The sequence below is a fragment of the Carcharhinus amblyrhynchos genome, chromosome 12, assembly GCF_965287045.1.
Source record: "Carcharhinus amblyrhynchos chromosome 12, sCarAmb.v2.hapA, whole genome shotgun sequence".
In the NCBI taxonomy this organism is placed as follows: domain Eukaryota; kingdom Metazoa; phylum Chordata; class Chondrichthyes; order Carcharhiniformes; family Carcharhinidae; genus Carcharhinus; species Carcharhinus amblyrhynchos.
In genome coordinates, this window is record NC_137335.1 from 30,646,957 (window position 1) to 30,671,412 (window position 24,456).

A 24,456-nucleotide genomic window follows, 5' to 3' on the forward strand; every position below is an offset into this window, starting at 1 on the left:
GTCTCAAAATACAGTCAGATTTTATCTTCAAAGAACAGTTGTTGGCTAGCTCTCTGGAGCTGGGAGCTAGCTATTATATCCCTGATGACAAATCAACATCCCCACTATAGGATTGGTTCTCAGGTTTAATAGGCTGCTGTTAGTTAAGTGCCTAATTTAAACTGGGTAAAATTCAAAAACAGCCTGTGTCTTGGCAACTGCCTGCCTAAAATGTTTCAGTCTGTACTGCATGCACCTGCATCTCTTTTAAAAGTTAAAGTTTATTTATTAGTCGCAAGTAGACATACATTAACACTGCAATGAAGTTACTGTGAAATTCCCCTAGTTGCCACATTCCGGCACCTGTTCAGGTACACTGAGGGAGAATTTAACATGGCCAATGCACATACCATCTTTTGGACTGTGGGAGGAAACCGGAGCACCTGGAAGAAACCCATACAAACATGGGGAGAATGTGCAGACTCCACACAGATAGTTACCAAGTCGGGAATTGAACCTTGGTCCCTGGTGCTGTGAGCAACAGTGCTAATTACTGTGTAACCGTGCTGCCCATCTCTAAGTACAGCAAAAAAAACTTTAACAGAACCATGAAATGCTTTCAGAAGATTCTGGAAGATAAACACGGTTGTATTTTGAAAGTGACAAAAAGAAGTTTTTCTGTTAATAACTGAGAATTGTACTTATCTAAACAGCACTCATAAAATTGTGTTTTATTCAACTTGTTAACAGTTTAGAACATAGAACATTACAGCGCAGTACAGGCCCTTCGGCCCTTGATGTTGCGCCGACCAGTGGAACCAATCTAATGACCCTCTAACCTAAACTATTCCAATGTTACCCATATGCCTATCCACTGACCATTTGAACGCCCTTAAAGTTGGCGAGTCCACAACTGCTGCAGGCAGGGCATCCCATGCCCTTACTACCCTCTGAATAAAGAACCTACCTCTGACATCCGTCCTATAACTACCACCCCTTAATTTAAAGCTATGTCCCCTCATGTTAGCCATCACCATCCGAGGAAAAAGGCACTCACTGTCTACCCTATCCAATCCTCTGATCATCTTGAATGCCTCAATTAAGTCACCTCGTAACCTTCTCTCTAATGAAAATAACCTCAAGTCCCTCAGCCATTCCTCATAAGACCTTCCCACCATACCAGGCAACATCCTGGTAAACCTCCTCTGCACCCTTTTCAGTGCCTCCACATCTTTCTTATAATGCAGCGACCAGAACTGTATGCAATACTCCAAGTGCAGCCACACCAAAGTTTTGTACAGTTGTAACATGACCTCACGGCTCCGAAATTCAATCCCTCTACCAATAAAAGCTAACACACCATACGCCTTCTTAACAACCTTATCAACCTGGGAGCCAACTTTCAGGGAGCTATGCACATGTACCCCGAGATCTCTCTGCTCGTCAACATTACTAAGAGCCCTTCCATTAGCTCTATATTCTGTACTCCTGTTACTCTTACCAAAGTGAATCACCTCACACTTTTCCGTATTAAACTCCATTTGCCACCTCTCGGCCCAACTCTGCAGCTTAACCATGTCCCTCTGCAAACTGTAACATCCATCCTCACTGTCTACAACTGTCTGTTTGGTTAACTTGTTTGCTGTTAGATAAATAAATGTTGCTTTTACAGAGAGATTTCATGTAGTTATTTAGATTTAATCGCTAAAAGTTGCTGAAGAGCAGACTGTATTATGTCTCATTCTTTTTTAATAAATTATAACAGATCTACCCCAGAATACTGAGGGAGGCAAGGGTGGAAATTGCTGGGGCCTTGTCAGAAATCTTTGTATCCTCATTAGCTACAGGTGAAATTCCAGAGGACTGGAGGATAGCCAATGTTGTTCCATTGTTTAAGAAGGGCAGCAGGGATAATCCAGAAAATTATAGACCGGTAAGCCTTACATCAGTGGCAGGGAAATTATTGGAAAAGATTCTTAGGGACAGAATTTACTCACATTTGGAAACAAATGAACTTATTACAGATGGACAGCATGATTTAGTAAAGGGGAGTCATGCCTCACTAACTTGATCGAGTTTTTCAAGGAGGTGACAAAGATGATAGATGAGAGAAAGGCAGTGGATGTTGTATACATGGACCTCGGTAAAACCTTTGACAAAGTACCTCATGGTGGACTGGTACAAAAGGTTAAGTCATTGGGGATCAGAGGAGAGCTGTCAAGATGGATACAGAACTGACTTGGCTGTAGCAGACAGAGGGTAGCAGTAGCGGGGTGCATTTCTGAATGGAAGGCTGTGACTAGCGGTGTTCCACAGGGATCAGTTCTGGGACTTTTGTTGCTCGTAGTATATATAAATGAGTGGCAAATGCCTTAAGCTGACTACCGTTACTGCACACCCCACTATTGGTACCCAGGATGGAGGAGATCATGATGATGTTAAACTTTATGGATATCCTCCCAGTGGATGCACATAATATACGCCAGTGGACACAGAAAAACACTGTATTGGCACCTGGTGCCAACAGGGCAGCTGGAAAAACCGTTCTATCCACAGTTCCAACCATACTGGAGCAGAAGGGAACAGATCATGGTGGAAGATGGAATACTGCTGTAGGAAGCACGGGTCATCATCCCAAGGCAGGGCAGTTGGGCCATACTGGCCAAGTTACACCATGGGCACCCTGGAGTATCAAAAATTAAGATACTGGTGAGGAACTACATCTGGTGGCCATGTCTGGACGCAGACATAGCGAAATTGGTAGGACAGTGCCAGAAGTGCCAACTGGGGCAGAAGGGACCACCAACTGCCCCGCTGCATCAGTGGGAATGCACAGTAAGAAGTCTCACCACACCAGGTTAAAGTCCAACAAGTTTATTTTATAGTAAAGCCACAAGCTTTCGGAATGCTGTTCCTTCGTCAGGTGAGTGGAAAGTTCCAGTCAGAAACAGGGCACATAAAGGCACACACAATTTAGAGAATACTGATTAGAATGCAAGTCTTTACAGCTAACCTGCTATTCAAGTGTTAAAGGTGCAGACAATGTGAGTGGAGATAGCATTAAGCATTGGATAAAGAGATGCGTATTGTCTCCAGACAGGACAGTAAGTGAGATGTTGCAAGTTCAGGCAAGTCATGGGGACTACGGATAGCGTGACATGAACCCAAGATCCCGGTTGAGGCCGTCCTCATGTGTGCGGAACTTGGCTATCAGTCTCTGCTCAGCAACTCTGCGCTGTCATGTGTCGTGAAGGCCGCCTTGGAGAACTCTTACCTGAAGATTAGAGGCCGAATGCGCATGACCACTGAAGTGTTCCACAACAGGAAGGGAACAGTCTTGCCTGGTGATTGTCGACCGGTGTTCATTCATCTGTTGTCGTAGCATCTGCATGGTCTCCCCAATGTACCATGGTTCGGGACGTCCTTTCCTGCAGCGTATTAGGTAAACAACGTTGGCCGAGTTGCAAGAGTATGTGCTGTGTACCTGGTGGATGATGTTCTCGTGTGATAATGTCATCCATGTCGATGATCCGGCATGTCTTGCAGTGGTTGCTGTGGCATGCAAGACATGCCGGATCATTGACATGGATGACATCATCTCACGTGAGAACACCATCCACCAGGTACACGGTACATGTAGTGGCCGAGGAACCGGACCTTCTGCGTTCGCTGCGGAAAAGACGGGCGCCCAACCATTACACACACTGACATCAGAGGCTGAGTTTTAGAGTGCTGACCCAGCATTTAAGTGAAGGAAAAGACCCCTGAGGGAAGCAAACTGAGGGGGTTCCTCGGACTTTTGGGAAGAGGAGTGTGATGACTTCAGCCAGTCTAATGAGGTTGGCTTGCTAGAGTATGAATTACATGATGAGTCTTGGATGGCGACCTCCTCGTGAACCTGCTCCTGGGCCTGGCGAGACACGCCAGTAATAGGTCCAGGCAGCGGGCGGTCAACGGGGCCGTCCATCCGAACTGTCTGCCCCTCTACCGCTGCTACATTCGCGGCCAGGTGTCCCTGGAGAGGGAGCATGTGGTGTCCACGGGCGCAGTTGATGCCTTCCGCGCTTGCTGGGCACCGCAGGGGCTGGGGTGCGATATAGACCCCGACAATCACATTTTGATTTAATGTTTTAAGTTTCCTTTGGACTTTGGTTTCTGTTTGGGCCGTCCCCCCCGCTTCCTTTTTGGGGGGCTGCCCCTCTTAATTTGTCCCTAAGTTAATTTGAGTTGTTTTTTACTCGTTTAGCTCATAAGAACTACCTGATGAGTCTTAATTAATGGTTAAATCAGAGAGTCTCATGCTCCCTATTTAAAGCAGGTGTGTCAGACTCCCAGCCTGCATTCAGCAGGGAGCAACTGGAGAGTTGGCTGTGTACAGATGTATGGTGTAAATAAAGTAACTTGGTGATGGGACTTTCGCCTCCATGGAGTTATTACAAATGCACTGCCTGGGGAGGTGGTGGGAGCAGGTACAATAGCATTTGAGGGACAACTAGACAAATACATGAATAGGTTGGGAATGAAAGGATATGGACTTCGTAAGTGCATATAGTTTTAGGTTAGGCAGGCGTCATGATTGGCGCAGGCTCGGAGAGCCAAAGGGCCTGTTCCTGTGCTGTATTTTACTTTGTTCTTTGCACACCTCTTTGAGTTAGGCGTTAGCTCTCTGGGAGGAGATCATCCTCTCTTTCTAACAGATTGGAGGCTCATGTCCTGGATTTGAACCGTCTGAGATCTTTAAATGAACATTAAGTAAGCAATGGAAGATCTGTTAACCGACAACAAGCTGGTTAAATCAAAAGTGGGGAAACGGCTCTTAACATAGCTAAAGAGGTTCTGGGGGTTGAAGATCCTTCCCAAATTTGCCAAGAAAGTTTAGAAAGACAGAAAAATATAACACTTGTAGAGTTGACAAACAGGCTAAAATTGGCTTTAACCAGGGATTATTGGAAAGCTGTAATTATAACAGAGATAGCCAAGCATTTATTTATATATCAGAAAAATCATCAAGTGCAATGGAGTTAGAAAAAATTAAATTACAAATGAGACTGTTGGAGTTAGAAAGTGAACCTAAAAGGTTGGAGTTAGAAAAAAAAGAAACAGGAAAGAGAAAAAGAGAGGGAAGTGAAAAAAAGAGAACGGAAAGAGAGAGGAAGGCCCTAGCAGAAGAAAGAGAGAGAGAAAAAGATAAAATTGGAATTGGAAGCAAAAAGACTTCAAACGACGGAAGTAGAAGTACAAGATGGAGGTGATGGTGAACACGTTCAGCGTAGCCAACCGCCTGCTAGGGATATATACAAATATATCCAAACGTTACCAAAATTTGATGAAAAAACACAGAACCTTTTCCATATGCTTTGAGAAATAGGCTACACAGATGAAATGGCCAAAGGAGATATGGGTCATGTTAACTCAGACCAAGTTGGTAGGTAGGGCTACTGAGGTGTTTGCAGCACTGTCAAGGAGGTGTCAGAAAGGTATGAAGAAGTAAAGAAAGTTCAAAGTTGTTTTGAGTGTTTACGATTGGTACCAGAAGCATATAGATAATGGATCAGAAATGTAAGAAAGGAACCAGGTCAGACTTGGATTGCATTTGAAAGAATTGAACAGAACAATTTAGATAGATGGGTGAGAGCATTAAAGACAGAAAAGGCATATGAGGTTATTAGAATATTATTCTGCTGGAGGAGTTTAAAAACCCGCTTCCTGTAGTGATACAAGGCCTTTGGCCTTGTGGATCCAGAACTGGCTTGCCTGCAGAAGGCAGAGAGTGGTTGTGGATGGGGCTTTTTCTGAATGGAGGTCAGTCACCAGCGGAGTGCCTCAAGGATCTGTTCTGGGACCCTTGTTGTTTGTCATTTTCATAAATGACCTGGATGAGGAAGTGGAGGGATGGGTAAGTAAGTTCGCTGATGACACGAAGGTCGGTGGTGTTGTGGATGATCTGGAAGGATGGCAAAAGTTGCAGCAGGACATAGATAGGATGCAGGACTGGGCGGAGAAGTGGCAGATGGACTTCAACGCGGATAAATGTGTAGTCGTCCATTTTGGCAGAACCAACGGGATGAACGAGTACACTATCAAGGGCAGAAGTCTGAGTAGTGTTGAGGAGCAGAAGGATCTTGGGGTCCGGGTCCACAGGACTCTTAAATCGGCCTCGCAGGTGGAGGAGGTGGTCAAGAAGGCGTATGGTGTACTGGCCTTCATTAATCGAGGGATTGAGTTTAGGAGTCGGGAGGTAATGCTGGAACTTTATAAGACCCTTGTCAGGCCTCATTTAGAGTATTGTGCGCAGTTCTGGTCGCCTCACTATAGGAAAGATGTAGAAGCTATTGAAAGGGTGCAGAGGAGATTTACAAGGATGTTGCCTGGACTGGGAGGCATGCCTTATGAAGTTAGGTTGAGGGAGCTGGGACTCTTTTCCCTGGAGAGACGAAGGTTGAGAGGCGACCTGATAGAAGTTTACAAAATGTTGAGAGGAATAGATAGGGTGGACTCTCAGAGGCTATTTCCCCGGTTTGAAATGGTCGCTACGAGAGGACACAGATTTAAGGTGCAGGGAGGGAGGTTCAGAAGTGATGTTAGGGGTAAGTTTTTCACTCAGAGGGTGGTGAGTGAATGGAATCGGCTGCCGTCAGTGGTGGTGGAGGCGAACTCGCTGGGGTCTTTTAAAAGACTTCTGGATGAGTATATGGGGTTTAATGAGATTGAGGGTTATAGATAGGTCTGTAGGTTGGTACGTGATGTGATCGGCGCAACTTGTGGGCCGAAGGGCCTGTTTGTGCTGTAGTGTTCTATGTTCTATGATACGAACTCATGCTGAGGAACAAAAAATTGAAACAGTGAGATGGGCTGCAGAGATGGCAGGTGAATACACATCAATACATAAATTGAAATCTAGCTTCTGACAGCAATTTCATTCGTTAGGGATAGAAATTGAGAAAGAGGTAGATCCTTCAATGAAAAACAAAAAGTAGATCATACTGGGAATAGTTTACCACTCACGAGAAAAAACACCCAAGAGGATGGAAATGAGGTGAAAGACCATAGGTATTTTCACTGTGATAAGAAAATCACAGCGCTGGTTGCTTAAGAAAGGCACTGGGAAAAAGGTTGTGGTAAAAGATGCTCAACCAGGGGGATGAGTTAAAAGGAAATCTCAAGAAAAGTTGAAGAACTGAAGGAAAGTGCACAGCCTAGGCATGGGCTGGTTAGTAAGATAGAGCCCGATCTTCTCAAAGATTTCACCTATGTGGGTACGGTTTACTTAGGTAGAGCAAAGTTGGTCATAAACTTGGCCAAAACAGAATTTGCAAAAGCGGAAGTGACACCGAATACGGACGGATGACGCAGAGAAACATGAAGACAAAGGCCACCGAGGAATTTCCAAGACCATCGTCGGAGAAGGAAGGGCTACGATTTTTAGGATTGGGCAAATTCTTCAAAAAAATTGTGCCACACTTTAGTAGTGTAGTGGCACCATTGACAGACTTATTAAAATGTAACATGAAATTTTGGTGGACAGAACAATGCCAGGAGGCATTTGAGAATTTGAAAGCAGTTTTATCCACCGCACCTGTTTTAGCCACACCAAACTTTTTGAAACCCATTAAAGTCACCATTGATGCCAGGAATGTAGGGGTTGGAGCTGTGTTTTTTCAGGAAGCTGATTGTGGAATTGAAAGGCCAATCGGTTATTTTTCAAAAAACCCAATTCCACCAGACAAAATATTCCAAAATTGAAAATTGAGTTATTGAGTTTAGTGATGACGTTACAACATATTAATGTTTATGTTACAAACAAAGCATAAGAGACGATTGTGTATACCGATCAAAATCCTGTGACATTTCTGGAAAGATTTAAGGACAAGAATACCAGATTATTTAATTGGAGTTTTATGTTATATTTAATTTACAGATTGTACATGTTGCAGTTTGTGAAAATGTTATTGAGGATGCTTTATTGCGAGTTTAAAAGAAAGAAAATGAAGCCATCTTTTCATGACGATGGTCATTTTGTTTCTTAGGAAGGAGGTGTTGCATAGTTGAGTAGAATGTTAGAATTTGGTGTTTGTAAGATTATTAAAAATTGTAAAATGCTAAGAGGAGAAAGCATTTCATAGTTCCGTTAAGAAAAAGTTTTTGCTGTGCTTAGAGTGTTGAAAGAGATACAGGTGCATGCAATACAGACTGAAATATTGTATCGAGGGGCTAGGCAGTAGTGTTGCCAAGATAACAGGTTGCTTTTTTTGAATTTTGCCGAATCAGTTTAAATTAGCACTTAGCTAACAGCAGCCTTTAAGATTTAAATTTGATGCTTTGGCAATCTGAGAACCAATCCTATTGTGGGGATATTGGTGTGTATCAGGGATATAAGAGCCAGCCGGCAATTGCTCATTGCCACAGCCCACAGCTTTAGAGAGGGAGAGAGGCAGCAACTGCTCTCTGACATATCAACTGTTTCTGCCACAGCTAATATCTTTTAGCTCAAAGCCTCATCTGATTAGAAAAAGTACCAAAAGAAAGCCTCATCTTGATAGTGAAGGCAGAAGAAAGAAGACAGAAGATTCTGGGAGATGAAACCTGGTTGTTTTTTGAGAGTGACAAAAAAAATTCTATTTTCTTTGTTAATAAGTAGAATTATATTTAAACTGCATCCCATTAGAGTAGTGTTTTATTTGGTTAGTTAATAGTTTAGTTCACCTGTTCATTGTTGGTTAGATAAACAAAGTGTTATTTTGTTGATTTTACAGAGTCTCAGGTAGTTATTTTTATTTAACCACTAAAATTTGCTGAAGAGCTATTTCTCACACACTTTTAATAGATTATAAAGCGAGGTGTGGTTTGGTGTTAGCTGTCAGAGAGTGGATCAACCTCCTCTTCATAACACCTGAAGTTATTGATCAACCCTCTTACATTCAAGTCTAAATCATTTACATAAACCACAAACAGCAAGGGCTCCCACACTCATCCCTGCAGGACCCAATTGGACACAGGCTTCCTGTCAGTGAAAAACCTTCAACCATCACTGTTTGCATCCAGCCAATCAGTCAATTCTGGATCCAATTTGCCAAATTTCTTTGGATCCCATGGTGTCAATGTCCCATTTGGGTCCTTGTCAAAAGTCTTGAAATCTAAGACAACTACCTCAAATGCATTAATCTCATCTACACACCTGGTCACCTCTTCGAAAAATTCAGTCAAGTTGGTCAATGATGAGCTTCCCTTAACAAAACCTGCTGACTGTTCTTAAATAATCCCTGCCTCTTCAAATACAGATTAATTCTGTTTCTTAGAATTTTTTCCAATAGTTTCCCTGCTACTAAGGTTGGACTGACAGGTCTATAGTTTCTTTTTCTCCCTTTTTAAATAATGGAACCACATTGGCTGTTCTCCACTTATCCAGCATCTCTCTGGTAGAAAATTATTGCCAGCATCCCTGCTTTTTCCTCCCTTGCCTCACTCAACAGCCTGGGATACATTTCATCCAGCCCTGGAGATTTATCTACTTTAAAGTGTTTCAGTCCACTCAGAACCTCTTCTTTGTCTATGTTAATTTGTTTACTAGTATCTCAACCCTCCTTGATTTCTATACTCACATCATCTCTCTCACTAGTGAACACTGACATAAAATATTCATTTAGAATCTTATCTAGATCCTGCGACTCCACGCACATATCACTGTGTTCCTTTATGAGCCCTACTCTTTCCCTATTTACTTTTTACCCTTAATATACTTGTAAAGCAACTTAGCATTTTTCTTTATTCTACTTGCCAGTATCCTTTCATGTTCCTTTTTTGCTCTCCTAATTTCCTTCTTTTGTTCCTTCTTGCACATTCTATACTCCTCTAGGGTTTCTGCTGTTTTGAGCCCTTTCCCCTTTATCCAATGCTATACATCCCTCAATATCCAGAAATCACTGGATTTGATGGTCCCACCCTTTCTCTTTATCGGAACACATTGGCTGTATATTCCCCTTACTTCCTTCTTGAATAATCTTAAACTTTTATCTTTCTCTGTGTGCTAGTTGAAATGCTAATGCATTTAAAATAAGAACAAAAGAACAAAGAACAACACAGCACGGGAAACAGACCCTTTGGCCCCACAAGCCCGCACTGCCATTTTAACATTATGAGTGCCCTCCTCTACCCATGATCTTTGTCTACACCTGTTGGGGAAGATTGAGGGAAGACTAACTTAGGGACAAATTGTCACACCAATCAGCCTAAGAGCACATTTTTGGGATGTGGGAGGAAACTGGAGCACCCGGAGAAAACCCACGCAATCACGGGGAGAATGTGCAAACTCCCGCAGGCACCGGCCCAAATCCATGTATCTGCACAGCAAACAGTGATAGTCACTGAGCTGTTATGTTGCCCGTCAGACGATTTAACACTCCTGCTGAAAAAGCAGAAGAGTTTTAGATGAAAGTTTTAAGCATGTGTAGCCACTATTTCGCCATATATTAATCTCAAAGTATCTACTCCCATTCCACTCTGCCAAATCATACCTGATCTTATTAAAATCAGTTCCCCCAGTTTAGAACTTTGATTTCTGGCTGATTTCTAAGAATTCCATTCGCTCTAAACCTTTCACACCAGAACTAACCCAGCTGATGTTGGGAAAGTTGAAATCCCCTGCTATCACTATCCTATTACTTGTCCTCTTCTTTGAAATTTTGACTACATATCTGTTCTTCTGTCTCCCTCAGACTGTTAGATATGTGATTGCTCCTTTGTGTTTTTACCCATAAAGCTTCATTAGAAGAATCTTCTAAAATGTTGTCCCTCCTTACTCCTGTAATTGACTTCCTGATCAAAATTACAAAACCCCCTCCTCTTTAATCTTCTTCCCTGTCTTGCCTGAAGATCCTATATCCTGGAATATTGAGCTGCCAGTTCTGTCCCCCTCATAATCGTGCCTCAGGGGCAGCAATGGCATCATATCCCCATGTTTAATAAAACATCTGCCTTGTTTGTCAGACTCCTTGCATTAAAATAAATACCGGTCAATCTTGCTAAAGTCCGTTGTGCCTTAACTGGCCTATAACAACTATGTCTTCCTGACTCTATTGTAATTTTGGCTGTTCATCTTCCTGCTGCTGATCCTTCTTTCAGGATCCCATCCCCCCCGGCTTGTTTGTTTAAATTCCCTCTGAAAGCACTAGCAAACCTCCCTGCAAGTACATAAGAACATAAGAAATAGGAGCAAGAGTAGGCCATCTAGCCCTTCGAGCCTGCCCCACCATTCAATAAGATCATGGCTGATCTGAAGTGGATCAGTTCCGCGCTCCCACTTTCTCCCCATAACCCTTAATTCCCTTGTCTATCAGAAACCTATCTACCCGTGACTTAAATATATTCAGTGAGGTAATTTCCACCACTCCAGAGAATTCCAGAGACTCACCACCCTTTGAGTGAAGAAGTTCCTCCTCACACAAGTTCCGTTTCAGTTAATGTGCAACCCATCCATCTTGTATAGGTCTCATCATTCCCAATGTTCCAGAAATCCTTCCCTTCCCCCTGCACCATCTCTCCAGCCACGCAATCATCTGAACTAACTTTCTATTGCTAAACTCACTAGCAAGTGGCACCGAGAGTAATCAGAGATTATTACCTTCAGAGTCATGTTTTTAATTAAATTCATAGCTCCATAAATTCTGCTCCAGGACCTCATCCTTTTTCTATTGATATCATTGGTAGCAATATGTACTATGATTTCTGCCTGATTGCCCTCACCCTTCAGAATGCCTGGCAACCATTCAACATTCCTAACCTTGGCACCAGTGAGGCAACATACAATGGTGTAGTCTCTTTTGCAGCCACAGAAACACTTGCCTATTCCCCTTACAATTGAATCCCATTCCACAATAGCCCTTCTTTTTCATAAGAACATAAGAAATAGGAGCAGGAGTAGGCCATCTAGCCCTTCGAGTCTGCCCTGCCATTCAATAAGATCATGGCTGATCTGAAGTGGATCAGTTCCACTTTCCCGCTTTCTCCCCATAACCCTTAATTCCCCTGTCTATCAGAAACCTATCTACCCGTGACTTAAATATATTTAGCGAGGTAGCCTCCACCACTTCAGTGGGCAGAGAATTCCAGAGATTCACCACCCTTTGAGTGAAGAAGTTCCTCCTCAACTCCGATCTAAACTGCCTCCCCCCTTATCTTGAGGCTGTGTCCTCTAGCCCTGCTACCCTTTTTAAGAGGGAAGAATCTCTCTACCTCTACCCTATCCATCCCCTTCATTATCTTATACGTCTCTATAAGATCCCCCCTCATCCTTCTAAACTCCAACAAGTACAGACCTAGTCTATTTAGTCTCTCTTCATAGGCCAACCCCCTCATCTCCGGTATTAGCCTATTGAACCTCCTCTGCACTTCCTCCAAGGCCAATATATCCTTCCACAAGTGTGGCAACCAAAACTGCACACAGTACTCCAGCTGCGGCCTCACCAGTACCCTGTACAGTTGCAGCAAGACCTCCCTACTTTTATATTCTGTCCCCCTCGCTATAAAGGCCAACATTCCATTTGCCTTCTTGATCACCTGCTGCACCTGCAGACTGGGTTTTTGTGACTCGTGCACAACGATCCCCAGGTCCCTCTGCACCGTAGCATGCTGCAGCTTTTCGCCTTTTAAATAATAATCCCTCCTACTATTATTTCTGCCAAAGTGGATAACCTCTCACTTGCTAACATTATACTCCATCTGCCTGGTCCTCGCCCACTCGCTCAGCCTATCCAGATCTCTCTGCAGACTTTCCACACCCTCCACGCAATTTGCTTTTCCACTCATCTTCGTGTCATCAGCAAATTTCATCACCCTACACTCAGCCCCCTCCTCCAGATCACCTATATAAATGGTAAATAGTTGAGGCCCCAGCATCGATCCTTATGGCACTCCACCAACCGCCAACCAGAATAGCACCCATTGATACCAACTCTCTGCTTCCTATTAGACAGCCTTTTCCAAAGGTGGAAATGTCAATTACAAGGGGGCACAGTTTCAAGGTGAAAGGTGGAAAGTTTAAAGGAGAAGTACAGGGGATATTTTTCATGCAGAAAGTGGTGGGTGCCTCAAACGCACTGCTAGAGGAGGTGGTAGAAGCAGACACATTAGCAACATTTAAGAGACATCAGGATGGGCACATGAATAGGGAGGGAATAGAGGAATACGGACCAAGTAAGGGCAGGTCTTTTTTGTTTAGTTAGGGCATCATGATTAGCACAAGCTTAGAACGCTGAAGGGCCTGTTCCTGTGCTGTACTTTTCTTTGTTCTTTGTTTGGAAGTGTTGTCAAGCGTAATGAGGATAGTCTTGAACTTCAAGAGGATATACATAGTGGTGGATTGGGCAGAAAACTGGCAGATGAAGTTCAGTGCAGAGAAGTGTGAAATGCTTCATTTTGGCAAGAAGAATGTGGAGAGACAGTATAAAACAAATGGGAGAAATTTTAGAAGAGATGCAAGAAGAAAGGGACCTTGGTGAATATGTACATAAGTCACTGAATGTGGCAAGGCATTTTGAGACAGCAGTTAATAAAGCAAACGGTATCCTAGGTTTTATTATTAGGGGCATTCAGCACAAAATTAAGGAGGTCATGTTGAACTTGTATAAAACACTAGTTAGGCCTCATCTGAGCAACTGCATCCAGATCTGGATGCCATTCTTGAGGAAGGATGTGAAGGCATTGGAAAGAGTACGGAGGAGATTCACAAAAATGATTCAGGGGCTAAACAACTGTAGTTATGAGGATAGATTGGAGAGGTTGGATCTGTTTGCCTTGGAGAAAAGATGACTGAGTGGAAACTTGATAGCAGCATTGAAAATCCTAAGCAGTATGGGCAGGACAAATAATGATAAACTGTTCTCTCTCAGGAGTACATCAACAGCAGATTCAAAATATTAGATAAAAGGAATCTAAAGCTGAGGGTGAGTTAACTGTGGAGCATCTCCGAGAGTGAGCAAGTCGGGGATAGCACGTTTAGTGAGGTGATCACACTGCTGGTGAACACTGAGCAGGCAGAAAGGGCATGGGTGACCATCAGGCAGAGTAGAGGAAGGCAGGTAGTGCAGGAGACCCTGTGGCCATCTGTTTTGGATACTGTTGTGGGAGATGATTGTACAGGGGAAGGCAGTGACAGCCAACTTCATAGCGCCATGGATGGGTCTGCTGCACAAAAGGAGAGGAGGGAAACTTGTCTACCTTAATGCAATTTAGGATAGTCAACATTCCCTCCTTCGATAGGTTGACATTCTCTAGAATGTTCACATTCCTATCCATGACCTCAACATCATCATGTCTCCTTGGTGAAGACCGATACAAAGTACTTATTAAGGATCTCACCCACTTCCTGTGGCTCCACACGTTCCTACCCTCCATTATCCTTGAGTGGGCCTATTCTTTTTTGCTACCCTCTTGCTCCTAATATATGCATAAAAAGCCCTGGGATTCTCCTTGACCTTGTTTGCTGAAGACATTTCATGGTCACTTTTAGCCCTTCTAATTCCATGTTTAAGTTTTAGGGCAGCAAGGTTAGCATGGTGGTACAGAGGTTAGCACTGCTGCCTCACAGCACCGGGGACCCAGGTTCAATTCTGGCCTCTGGTTACTGTGTGGAGTTTGCATAGAACATAGAACATTACAGCGCAGCTCAGGCCCTTCGGCCCTCGATGTTGCACCAACCAGTGGAATGAATCTAATGACCCTCTAACCTAATCCAATGTTATCCATATGCCTATCCACGGACCATTTGAACGCCCTTAAAGTTGGCAAGTCCACAACTGCTGCAGGCAGGGCATTCCACACCCTTACTACCCTCTGAGTAAAGAACCTACCTCTGACATCCGTCCAATAATTACTAGCCCTCAATTTAAAGCTGTGTCCCCTCATGTTAGGCATCACCATCCGAGGAAAAAGGCTCTCACTGTCTACCCTATCTAACCCTCTGATCATCTTGTATGCCTCAATTATGTCACCTCTTAACCTTCTTCTCTCTAATGAAAATAACCTCAAGCCCCTCAGCCTTTCCTCATAAGACCTTCCCACCATACCATGCAACATCCTGGTAAACCTCCTCTGCACCCTTTCCAATGCTTCCACATCTTATAATGCGGTGACCAGAACTGTGTGCAGTACTCCAAGTGTGGCCGTACCAGAGTTTTGTACTGTTGCAACATGATCTCACGGCTCCGAAATTCAATCCCTCTACCAATAAAAGCTAACACACCGTATGCCTTCTTAACAACCTTATCAACCTGGGTGCCAACTTCCAGGGATCTATGCACATGCGCACTGAGATCTCTCTGCTTGTCAACACTACCAAGAGTCCTTCCAATAGCCCTAAATTCTGTACTCCTGTTACTCTTACCAAAGTGAATCACCTCACACTTTTCTGCATTAAACTCCATTTGCCACTTCTCAGCCCAGCTCTGCAGCTTATCTATGTCCCTGTGCAAACTGTAACATCCATCCTCACTGTCTACAACTCTTCCGACTTTGGTGTCGTCAGCAAATTTACTAACCCATCCTTCTACACCCTCATCTAGGTCATTTATAAAAATGACAAACAGCAGCGGCCCCAAAACAGATCCCTGAGGCACACCACTTGTAACTGAACTCCAGGTTGAATATTTCCCTTCAACCACCACCCTCTGTCTTCTATCAGCTAGCCAATTCCTGATCCAAACTGCTAAATCACCCTCAATTCCATGCATCTGCATTTTCTGCAATAGCCTACCATGGGGAACCTTATCAAACGCTTTACTAAAATCCATATACACTACGTCAAGTGCCTTACCCTTATCCACCTCTTTGGTCACCTTTTCAAAGAACTCGATAAGATTTGTGAGGAACGACCTACCCTTCACAAAACCGCGTTGACTATCCCTAATCAATTTATTTCTCTCTAGATGATTATAAATCCTATCCCTTATAATTCTTTCCAAAACTTTGCCCACAACATAAGTTAGGCTCACCAGTCTATAAATCCCAGGATGGTCTCTACTCCCCTTCTTGAACGAGGGGACAACATTTGCTATCCTCCAGTCTTCCAGCACTATACCCGTAGCCAATGACAACATGTAGATCAAAGCCAAAGGCTCTGCAATCTCCTCCCTAGCCTCCCAGAGAATCCTAGGGTAAATTCCATCCGGCCCAGGGGACTTATCTATTTTCATACTCTCAAGAATTGCTAATACCTCCTCCTTATGTACCTCAATTCCGTCTAGTCTAAAAGCCTGTACCTCGGTATTCTCCTCGACTACATTGACTTTTTCTTGTGCGAATACTGACGAGAAATATTCATTTAGTGCCTCTCCTATCTCTTCAGGCTCCACGCATAACTTCCCACTACTGTCCCTGACTGGCCCTAATCTTGCCCTAACCAATCTTTTATTCTTGACGTATCTATAGAAAGCTTTAGGGTTCTCCTTGATCCTACCCGCCAAAGTCTCCTCATGTCCTCTTCTAGCTCTTCTTAACTCTCTCTTTAGCTCCTTCCTGGCTAATTGCACGAAATTTGCACGTTCTCCCTGCATCTGCATGGGTTTTCTCCAGGTGCTCTGGTTTTCTCCCACAGTCAAAGATATGCAGGTTAGGTTGATTGGCCATGCTAAATTGCCGCTTAGTGTCAGGGGGATCAGGAGGGTAAATATGTGGGGTTATGGGGATAGGACCTTTGTGAGACTGTTGTCACTGCAGGCTCGATGGGCCAAATGGCCTCCTTCTTTACTATAGATTCTATGATTCTAAGTTCCTTCCTACTTTCGCTATACTCCTCACAGGCTTTGTAAGTTTTTAGATGCCTAAACCGGTACACTTCCTTTTTACTTACGACTAAGCTTACAATTTCCCTTGTCGTCCATAGTTCCCGAATCCTGCCATTTCTATCCTTCACTTTTTCATAAGCTCATAAGATATAGGAACAGAATTAGGCCATTCCGCCTGAGTCCGCTCTGCCATTCAGTCATGGCTGATATGCTCTTCATTCTCGTTTTCCTGCCTTCTCCCCATAACCCTTCAACCCAGTACCAATTAAAAATCTGTCTAACTACTCCTTAAATTTACTGCATCGACCTCACTTTGGGGTAGTGAATTCCACAGATTCCCAACACTTTGGGAAAAGTTCTTTCTCCTCAACTGTTTTAAATGTGCTACCCCTTATCCTCTTGTCCTAGACCACTCCACCAGTGGAAGCATCCACTCCATATCTACTTTATCCATACCTTTTATCATCTTGTGCACCTCAATTTGATCACCCTCATTCTTATAAGTTCCAGAGAGTATAGGCCTAAATTGTTCAATCTCACTTCATACAACAAACCCCTCATCTCTGGAATCAATCTAGTGAACCTCCTCTGAACTGCCTCCAATGCCATTACATCTTTCCTCAAATAAGGGGACCAAAACTGTGCATAATACTTGAGGTGCGGCCTCACCAATGCCTTGTATCGTTACAATACTTCCTCACCTTTATATTCTATTCCTTTAGCTATAAATCCCAACATTCCATTCATTTTATCATCTGCTGTAACTGCATGCTAGTTTTCTGACTCATGAACGAGGCCACCCAGATCCCTTTGCACCAGAGCACCTCAAAGTCCCTCCCCATTTAGATAATAAGTTGCCTTCATATTTTTCTGACCAAAATGCATGACCTCACACGTAGAGACATGGAGGTTTACAATATGGAAACAGGCCCTTCGGTCCAACTTGTCCGTGCCGCCATTTTTTAATCCCTAAACTAATCCCAATTGCCCGTATTTGGCCCATATTTCTCTATACCCATTTTACCCAAGTAACTGTCTAAATGCTTTTTAAAAGACAAAATTGTACCCGCCTCTACTACTACCTCTGTCAGCTTGGTCCAGACACTCACCATCCTCCGTGTGAAATAAGTGTCCCTCTGGACACTTTTGTATTTCTCCCCTCTCACCTTAAATCTATGCCCTCACCATCAAGTCCCAATAGCATCATAGTAAATCTTTTCTGCACTCTTTCTAGTTTAATAATATCTTTTGTATCCTAGCAATTCTCCAAAGTGTGAGGTAATACACGTTGGAAGGAGTAATTTGACAAGGAAGTTCTGTGGAACAAAGAGACTTTGGTGTGTTTATTCACAGACCTCGGAAAGCGGAAGGCATGTTAGTAGGGTGGTGAAAAAAGCATAGTCCAGGGGGCAGTGGGGTATAACGTGGCCCCAGTCAGAAGCATACTATCCCCTTCACTTCCAAGATTGAATGGGGAGGCGGTGATGTAGTCATATTATTATTAGATTAGGAATCCAGAGACCCAGGGTATTTTTCTGGGGAACCTATGTTTGAATCCCACCACAGCAGATGGTAGAATTCAAGTTCAATAAAAACCTGGAATTAAAAGCCTAATGATGATCATGAAATGATTATCATAAAAACCATCTAGTTCATTAATATGGTTGACCCTTAAATGACTTCTAAAATGGCCTAGCAAGCCACTCAGTTGTATGAAACCACTGCGTATCCTGAAAAAAATAATATCGGACAGACTACCCCACCCTCTCACTACCTCCCCCCACCCCCACCCCTCCTTCACCCAACATTGATCTAGGCACCAGAAGTGAAAACGGCATACCTAGTCCTGTTAATCCTGCGTAATTCTCCTTATCTGGGGACTTGTGCCAAACTTGGGAGAGCTATCTCACAGACTAGTCAAGCAATAGTCTGACATACATAGTCACAGATTAATGCCTTACAGCAAATGTCCCAGACACCACTATCACCATCCCTAGGTATATCCTATCCCACCAGCAAGACAGACCCAGCAGATGTAGAGTTGCCCAGCGTATTAAACATGAACAAGATAACTACATAATGCCTCAGCTGATGAATCAGTAATTCTCCGTGTTAAACATCACTTGGAAGAAGCACCAAGGATGGAAAGAATGCAAAATGTACTCTGGGTAGGTGAGTTCAATGTTCATCACTCAATAGCACTACCACAGGCCAAGCCGGCCGAGTCCTAAAGGCTGAGAAACTGGGTCTGCAGCAGGTGGTGAGGGAACCAGTAATAGAGAAAAACATACTTGACCCTCACAAACATATATGCTCACCAACCTTCCTATCTAGATGCATCTGTCCACGACAGTGTCGGTGGGAGTAACCACCACACAATCATTGTGCAGATTAAGTTCAGATTGAAGATGCCCTCCAACATGTTGCACAACATGCAGCTACAACTGCACATTCTTTTGTCCTGAAATGCAGTACATAACAGGATGCAAAAGAATACTGGCGACAGGAATCAGATTAAATTATTTTCAAGCAATAAGGTCAAATTTGAACTTATACCAACTGAAAACTTTGAAACTTTGGGGCAGAATCAGTATCAGGTCAGCCAAATGCCCCTGGTATCAGATCAGTAGGGGAGTTAGGCAGAAAAAAAAGGTCCGTACTTAAAATTAAAACTGGCACCCTGAAGAGTTCAGGCTGCAGAACTCACGAGGTGTGCAGTTGGATTAAGGCATGGAGACAGAGTGAGACAGAGAAATTTCTTGCATCACATTAAAACCAAGACAAGCTGCTAGAATTGGCATATATTACAATTTACATTACAAAGTAAACTAGATTATTTACATTAAAGAAAGCTCCTAAAGGGAAGTTGCTGAGCAGATTACGGTATCACCATAAAATGGTGGGGTAGTTTAGTGCCATTGGCCCATTCGAGGAAGAACCTGAGAATTGGAAGTCCTGTACAGAAAAATTTCATTACTATATGTTAGCTATGAAGATTTATGATGATATCATAGTCTCTGTTTTCTTAACACCATAAGCAGTAAAACTTTTAATCTACTCCGAAGTCTGGTCCAGCCTGAGAAACCTGGTAGCAAAACGTAACAAGAATTAACTAAGAAACTGGAGGACCAATATTCACCAAAATTATTAATTATTGAGAAGTATTTTAGGTTCCTTAGAAAAAATTAACTAGAAGGAGAAATGTAGCACAATTCATTGCAGTCATAAAGCATTTCACAGAGCATTGTAAATTTGGCATGGTGGCACAGTGGTCAGCACTCCTGTCTCACAGGGCATAATCCCACCCAAGAGGGCCAATATCCGTGCGCTAAGCAGGCCACTGTGCATGCACCGATCTGTTAGTGGGGAAATCGGCACGTGCACTGGCACCCTCCCCCATCACCCGCCTTCCAATCTCCCTGGTGCCTAGTGGTATGATGCAGTACTATAGCTTCCATTAGTATTTTAGCTCCCAAATTACCTTTTATAACTCCCATCCCTCTTATTTAAATATTGCATCATACCAGGGCTTAATTGTATTGAGCTGTTCAGCGTATCACCTCTTCTCATGTTCATTTGTTTTAAGCATAGACACTTTTACATAGGCAAACTAAAAGAAATTTCCTCTTAAGACTGTACAAAGTGGTTGCGTACAATGCATTAGAAGGTCATTAGAAAAATAAAATTGTCTGCTTTTGGGGGGTGTTATAACAGGAGCATGACAAATATTTTGAGTTTTTAAAAGTTGGTTTCTTTTTTTCCCTTTCTCCCACAGTGAATGGAACATCTGGAGCTCCAGAAAACAACCCTCCTTGCACTGTCAACATTCCCATTGCACCGATCCATAGTTCTGCTCAAGCAATGTCCCCTACTCAAAGTATTGGACTTGTCCAGTCTTTACTAGCCAACCAGAATGTGCAACTTGATGTTTTAACTAATCAAACAGTTGCTGCAGGAGCAGTGGAACGTACTTTGGACAGTGCCAACCAGTATGCAATTTCCAGTAGATTTTCTAATCCAGGTCAGGCAATCTTTGGAAGCTTGGAAACTGGCCGAATGACCGGTGGATCACAACAGCCATCACCACAGATCTCAGGTATGGTGCAGAATCCTGCTGTGGAACGTGTCGAACGAGAACCTGAGCTTTGTCAAAAAATCAAACCGATGCGAACAATGCCACAGTTGATTGAAGGCAACACGGTGGCATTCTGCACAAATCCTGAAATGCAGTTAGCTAAAATAAATGCGCATCCACCCCCTCCATATCCAGGAACTACAACAGTTTCAGCCATCTCTTCTGTCACTGCTCCACCAGTGGATATTTGTCTGAAAAAAACAGATTTTTCCCTCTTTCCTACTGGACATCTTCAGACCCCACTAGGTTATGAAAGAATCACAACATTTGATAGCAGTGGAAATGTAGAAGAAGTGTGCAGGCCTCGCATGAGAATACTGAGCAATCAAAATATGTGCACCCTTCCAGGCCCAGGGCAATCATCATTACGCTTGCCTTCAGCAGATGTTAAGAAGATACAACAGGTGTATGGTACAATGAACAGGCTAAGTGTAGCTCACTGTGTTATTCCTAGTGGGGATCCACCACCTTATCCTGATGCAACTAATAGAAGTCAGCGTGTTGATAGTAACACTTTACAAATGCCATTGCGGAGTGATAGCAAAGATGCCACAGCGAAGGTATCTCAACTGTTAGATTCCCATAGAGTTGTTCAACATGGTCACAAATCAAAAAACAGCTCAGTGTCTGCACAGTACCAACAAACTTCTCTCAGGTCTCCTCCTGCTCTCTATACCTGCAGTCAGTGCATCAACAATGGAAGCAACAATACTAACATTAATACTAGATCAGAACTACCTAATGGGACTGGTTCTCAGCATAGCACTGTAATTGTCCACTCAACTAGTACATCACCCCTCTCTTCTCAGTCATCTTATAATCTCCTCAGTCCCCCAGACAGCTGTCATGATAGAACTGAGTATGTTAATAATGCTTTCAGTGAGGATGAATCTATTTTGCAGCATTGCCAAATTGAGAAATCCATTAGGCATATTGCACTAAATAATGAAATCAACATGAGTATGAAGCGGCCACCTCCATATCAGTGGGACCCAACAGGAAGTGAAGAGATTTGGATCCCACAAGAACGTCCAACTCAGATTTCTGCAACAGGGAGTCATAAACCGCCAAGTCTCATCCTGGAGCAATCGCATGTGGAAATAGCTCATGTACCGTTTATTCCTATTAAATCTCCCACCAGCCCAACAGTCACTTTCCAGTCAAATTTTGGATTTACTTTACCATATCCAGTAAGTTACAGTGCATCTCCTATTGCAGCATTTCAAACTTCATTTCCTTCTTCAGATGCTATAGGCCCGCCACCATACCCACAGCAAGACCCTTCTGTAGTTGTCCAATCTGGTTATACAGCTAACATTGGGTGTTGCCAATTGCCACCAATGTATCCAACCAATAATGCATTTTCTAGTTTACAACTTCCCCAGATTACTTTACACCAATGGAATGCCTACAGTGCTTGTTCTCCAATGCATAGTTCACCGGGAACTTTGAATTCAAAGCCAGACCTACTTGTTGAGAAACCTGGACTGCCCCCATTTCCAGCAGAGCATCAAGATCACACAGGAACTGAGGTGATTGTGGAAACAGCAAATAGCTTCCAAGAGGTTCTCTCTCTGACAGAGTCTCCTGTACCCCAGCGAACTGATAAGTATGATAAGAAAAGCCGTAAACGGTTAGACAGCAGACCAGAGGAGACAAATATGCAAGCAGTAACTGAAGGAAAAATAAAAAAGGAGGCAAAGGCACTTACAGACTTCAACTCTCTCATTTCTAGCCCTAGACTAGGAAGAGAAAAGAAAAAAATCAAAAGCCAAAAGGATCAGATAAAATCCAAAAAGTTGAATAAAATAAGTGAGTTTCAAGACAGTTCAGAAAGTGAGCCAGAGTTATTCATTAGTGGAGATGAGTTAATGAATCAGAGCCAGAGCACCAAAAAGGTTTGGAAAACTAAGAGGAACCTAAGGACAGCAAATGAAACTGATGAGCTGAAAAATCGAAGAGCAAACGAAAAAGAGGACGGAAAGTTGGGAAATCAGGGGTTTGTGTATGTAATGGCAAACAAGCAACCACTCTGGAATGAGGCAACACAAGTATATCAGTTGGACTTTGGAGGAAGAGTGACACAAGAATCAGCAAAAAACTTCCAAATCGAGTTGGAAGGCCGACAGGTATTGTAAAATAATGTGTATAAAATCAATTGCTGCAATACATCACAGTCAACGTGATGCTATGACATATTATGGTCTATTCATTTGTTAATTTTTATTTCAAAATTATAGTGCACATCGTGCCATGAGAGGGTACTGGTTTGCTGTTCATAATATCTACGGGAGGGTTCTGATATGGTGCTTATGATCCATAAGAGGGTCCTGGTTTGGTGTTCATGAAACACAAGAAGGCTTATGGTTTGAACAGGGCACCAAAGGTTACAAGTGTAAGGGATACTTACGGAAATGTACTCCTTAATGTGAGGGTGCTTCAAAATGAACTGTAGTCAACAATTGTATTTTCCTGCACGTCCTGACTTTCTAACATCTAATTTGCTAGCATGTACAAAAACAATGAAAATAGTGTTTGTACAAAAAATTGTATTGTTTAAATGAAAATATCTTAATCATAATTCTTAAAATTTAGACATAATCCTTTCTTCAAAAAAATGCAGAACCTTTAGGTGGTAAAAGATTGAAAATTCCAAAAATTTTTTTTCTAAATGTTCTCTCAATCACTGTAGTTTGTAAGTAAGTTAAAATAGCCATTTCCAGTAATAAATCTTTACCACAGCTGAAGTCATCTAAGGTTTCCAAGGAATTAAATAAGATAGCAGTGGCCAATGTCATTTAATTGCTGAGGACATTTTGAATGTTGTTTGTTATTTAATAATTTTTTGATCATTTCTGCTATCTTAAATAGCAAAGTCAGAAGAACTAAGTTTAGTAAATTGCTAAGTGTATCACTAACACTTTTCAAGCTAATTATATAGGTTCTTGAATTTATTTTGCACATTTACAAAAATTAATAATCAAAAGATCTGTTCACATTTTGGTATCATAACCTTATAAAGTACATGCAATAAACAGACAAGCAGTATACCATCATCTTTTACTAATAATTTGAGTGAACAAGTAGAAAAACTGTTGTGACATTCCAGTGAAGACTAGAACAAAGAACAAAGTAAAGTACAACACAGGAACAGGCCCTGCGGCCCTCCAAGCCTGTGCCAATCGTGATGCCTGCCTAAATTAAAACCGTATGCACTCATAGAGTTCATATCCTTCCATTCCCATCCTATGTATTCATCTAGTTGCCGTTGCCACTTAAATGCCACAATTGTACCTGCTTCCACCACCTCCCCAGGCTGAATGTTCCAGACATTCATCATCCTCTGTGTAAAAAAATTTGCCTTGCACATCTCCTCTAAACCTTTCCCCGTGCACCTTAAACCTATGTCCCCAACTACTTGACTTTCCTACCGTAGGAAAAAGTATCTGACTATCCACTCTGTCCACGCCATTCGTAATCTTATAGACCTGTATCAGGTCATCCGTCAGCCTCCTTCGTTCCAGTGAGTACGAACCGAGTTTATCCAACCTCTCTTCATAGCTAATA

General features: G+C 42.7%; 1 protein-coding gene across 3 annotated transcripts in view; it reads left to right on the top strand.

Annotated features, from left to right (window-relative positions):
• Positions 1-24,456, top strand: part of tulp4a (TUB like protein 4a) — a 378,343-nt gene that overhangs the window by 330,316 nt on the left and 23,571 nt on the right. For all 3 annotated transcript variants that reach the window (XR_013888258.1, XR_013888259.1, XM_080200309.1), the window contains exon 13: positions 20,530-23,018. Coding sequence is in view for 1 of the 3 variants with exons in the window: in XM_080200309.1 (XP_080056435.1) it covers positions 20,530-23,018 (2,489 nt within the window). In the remaining 2 variants the exon portion in view is untranslated. The remainder of the gene's footprint in view (positions 1-20,529; positions 23,019-24,456) is intronic.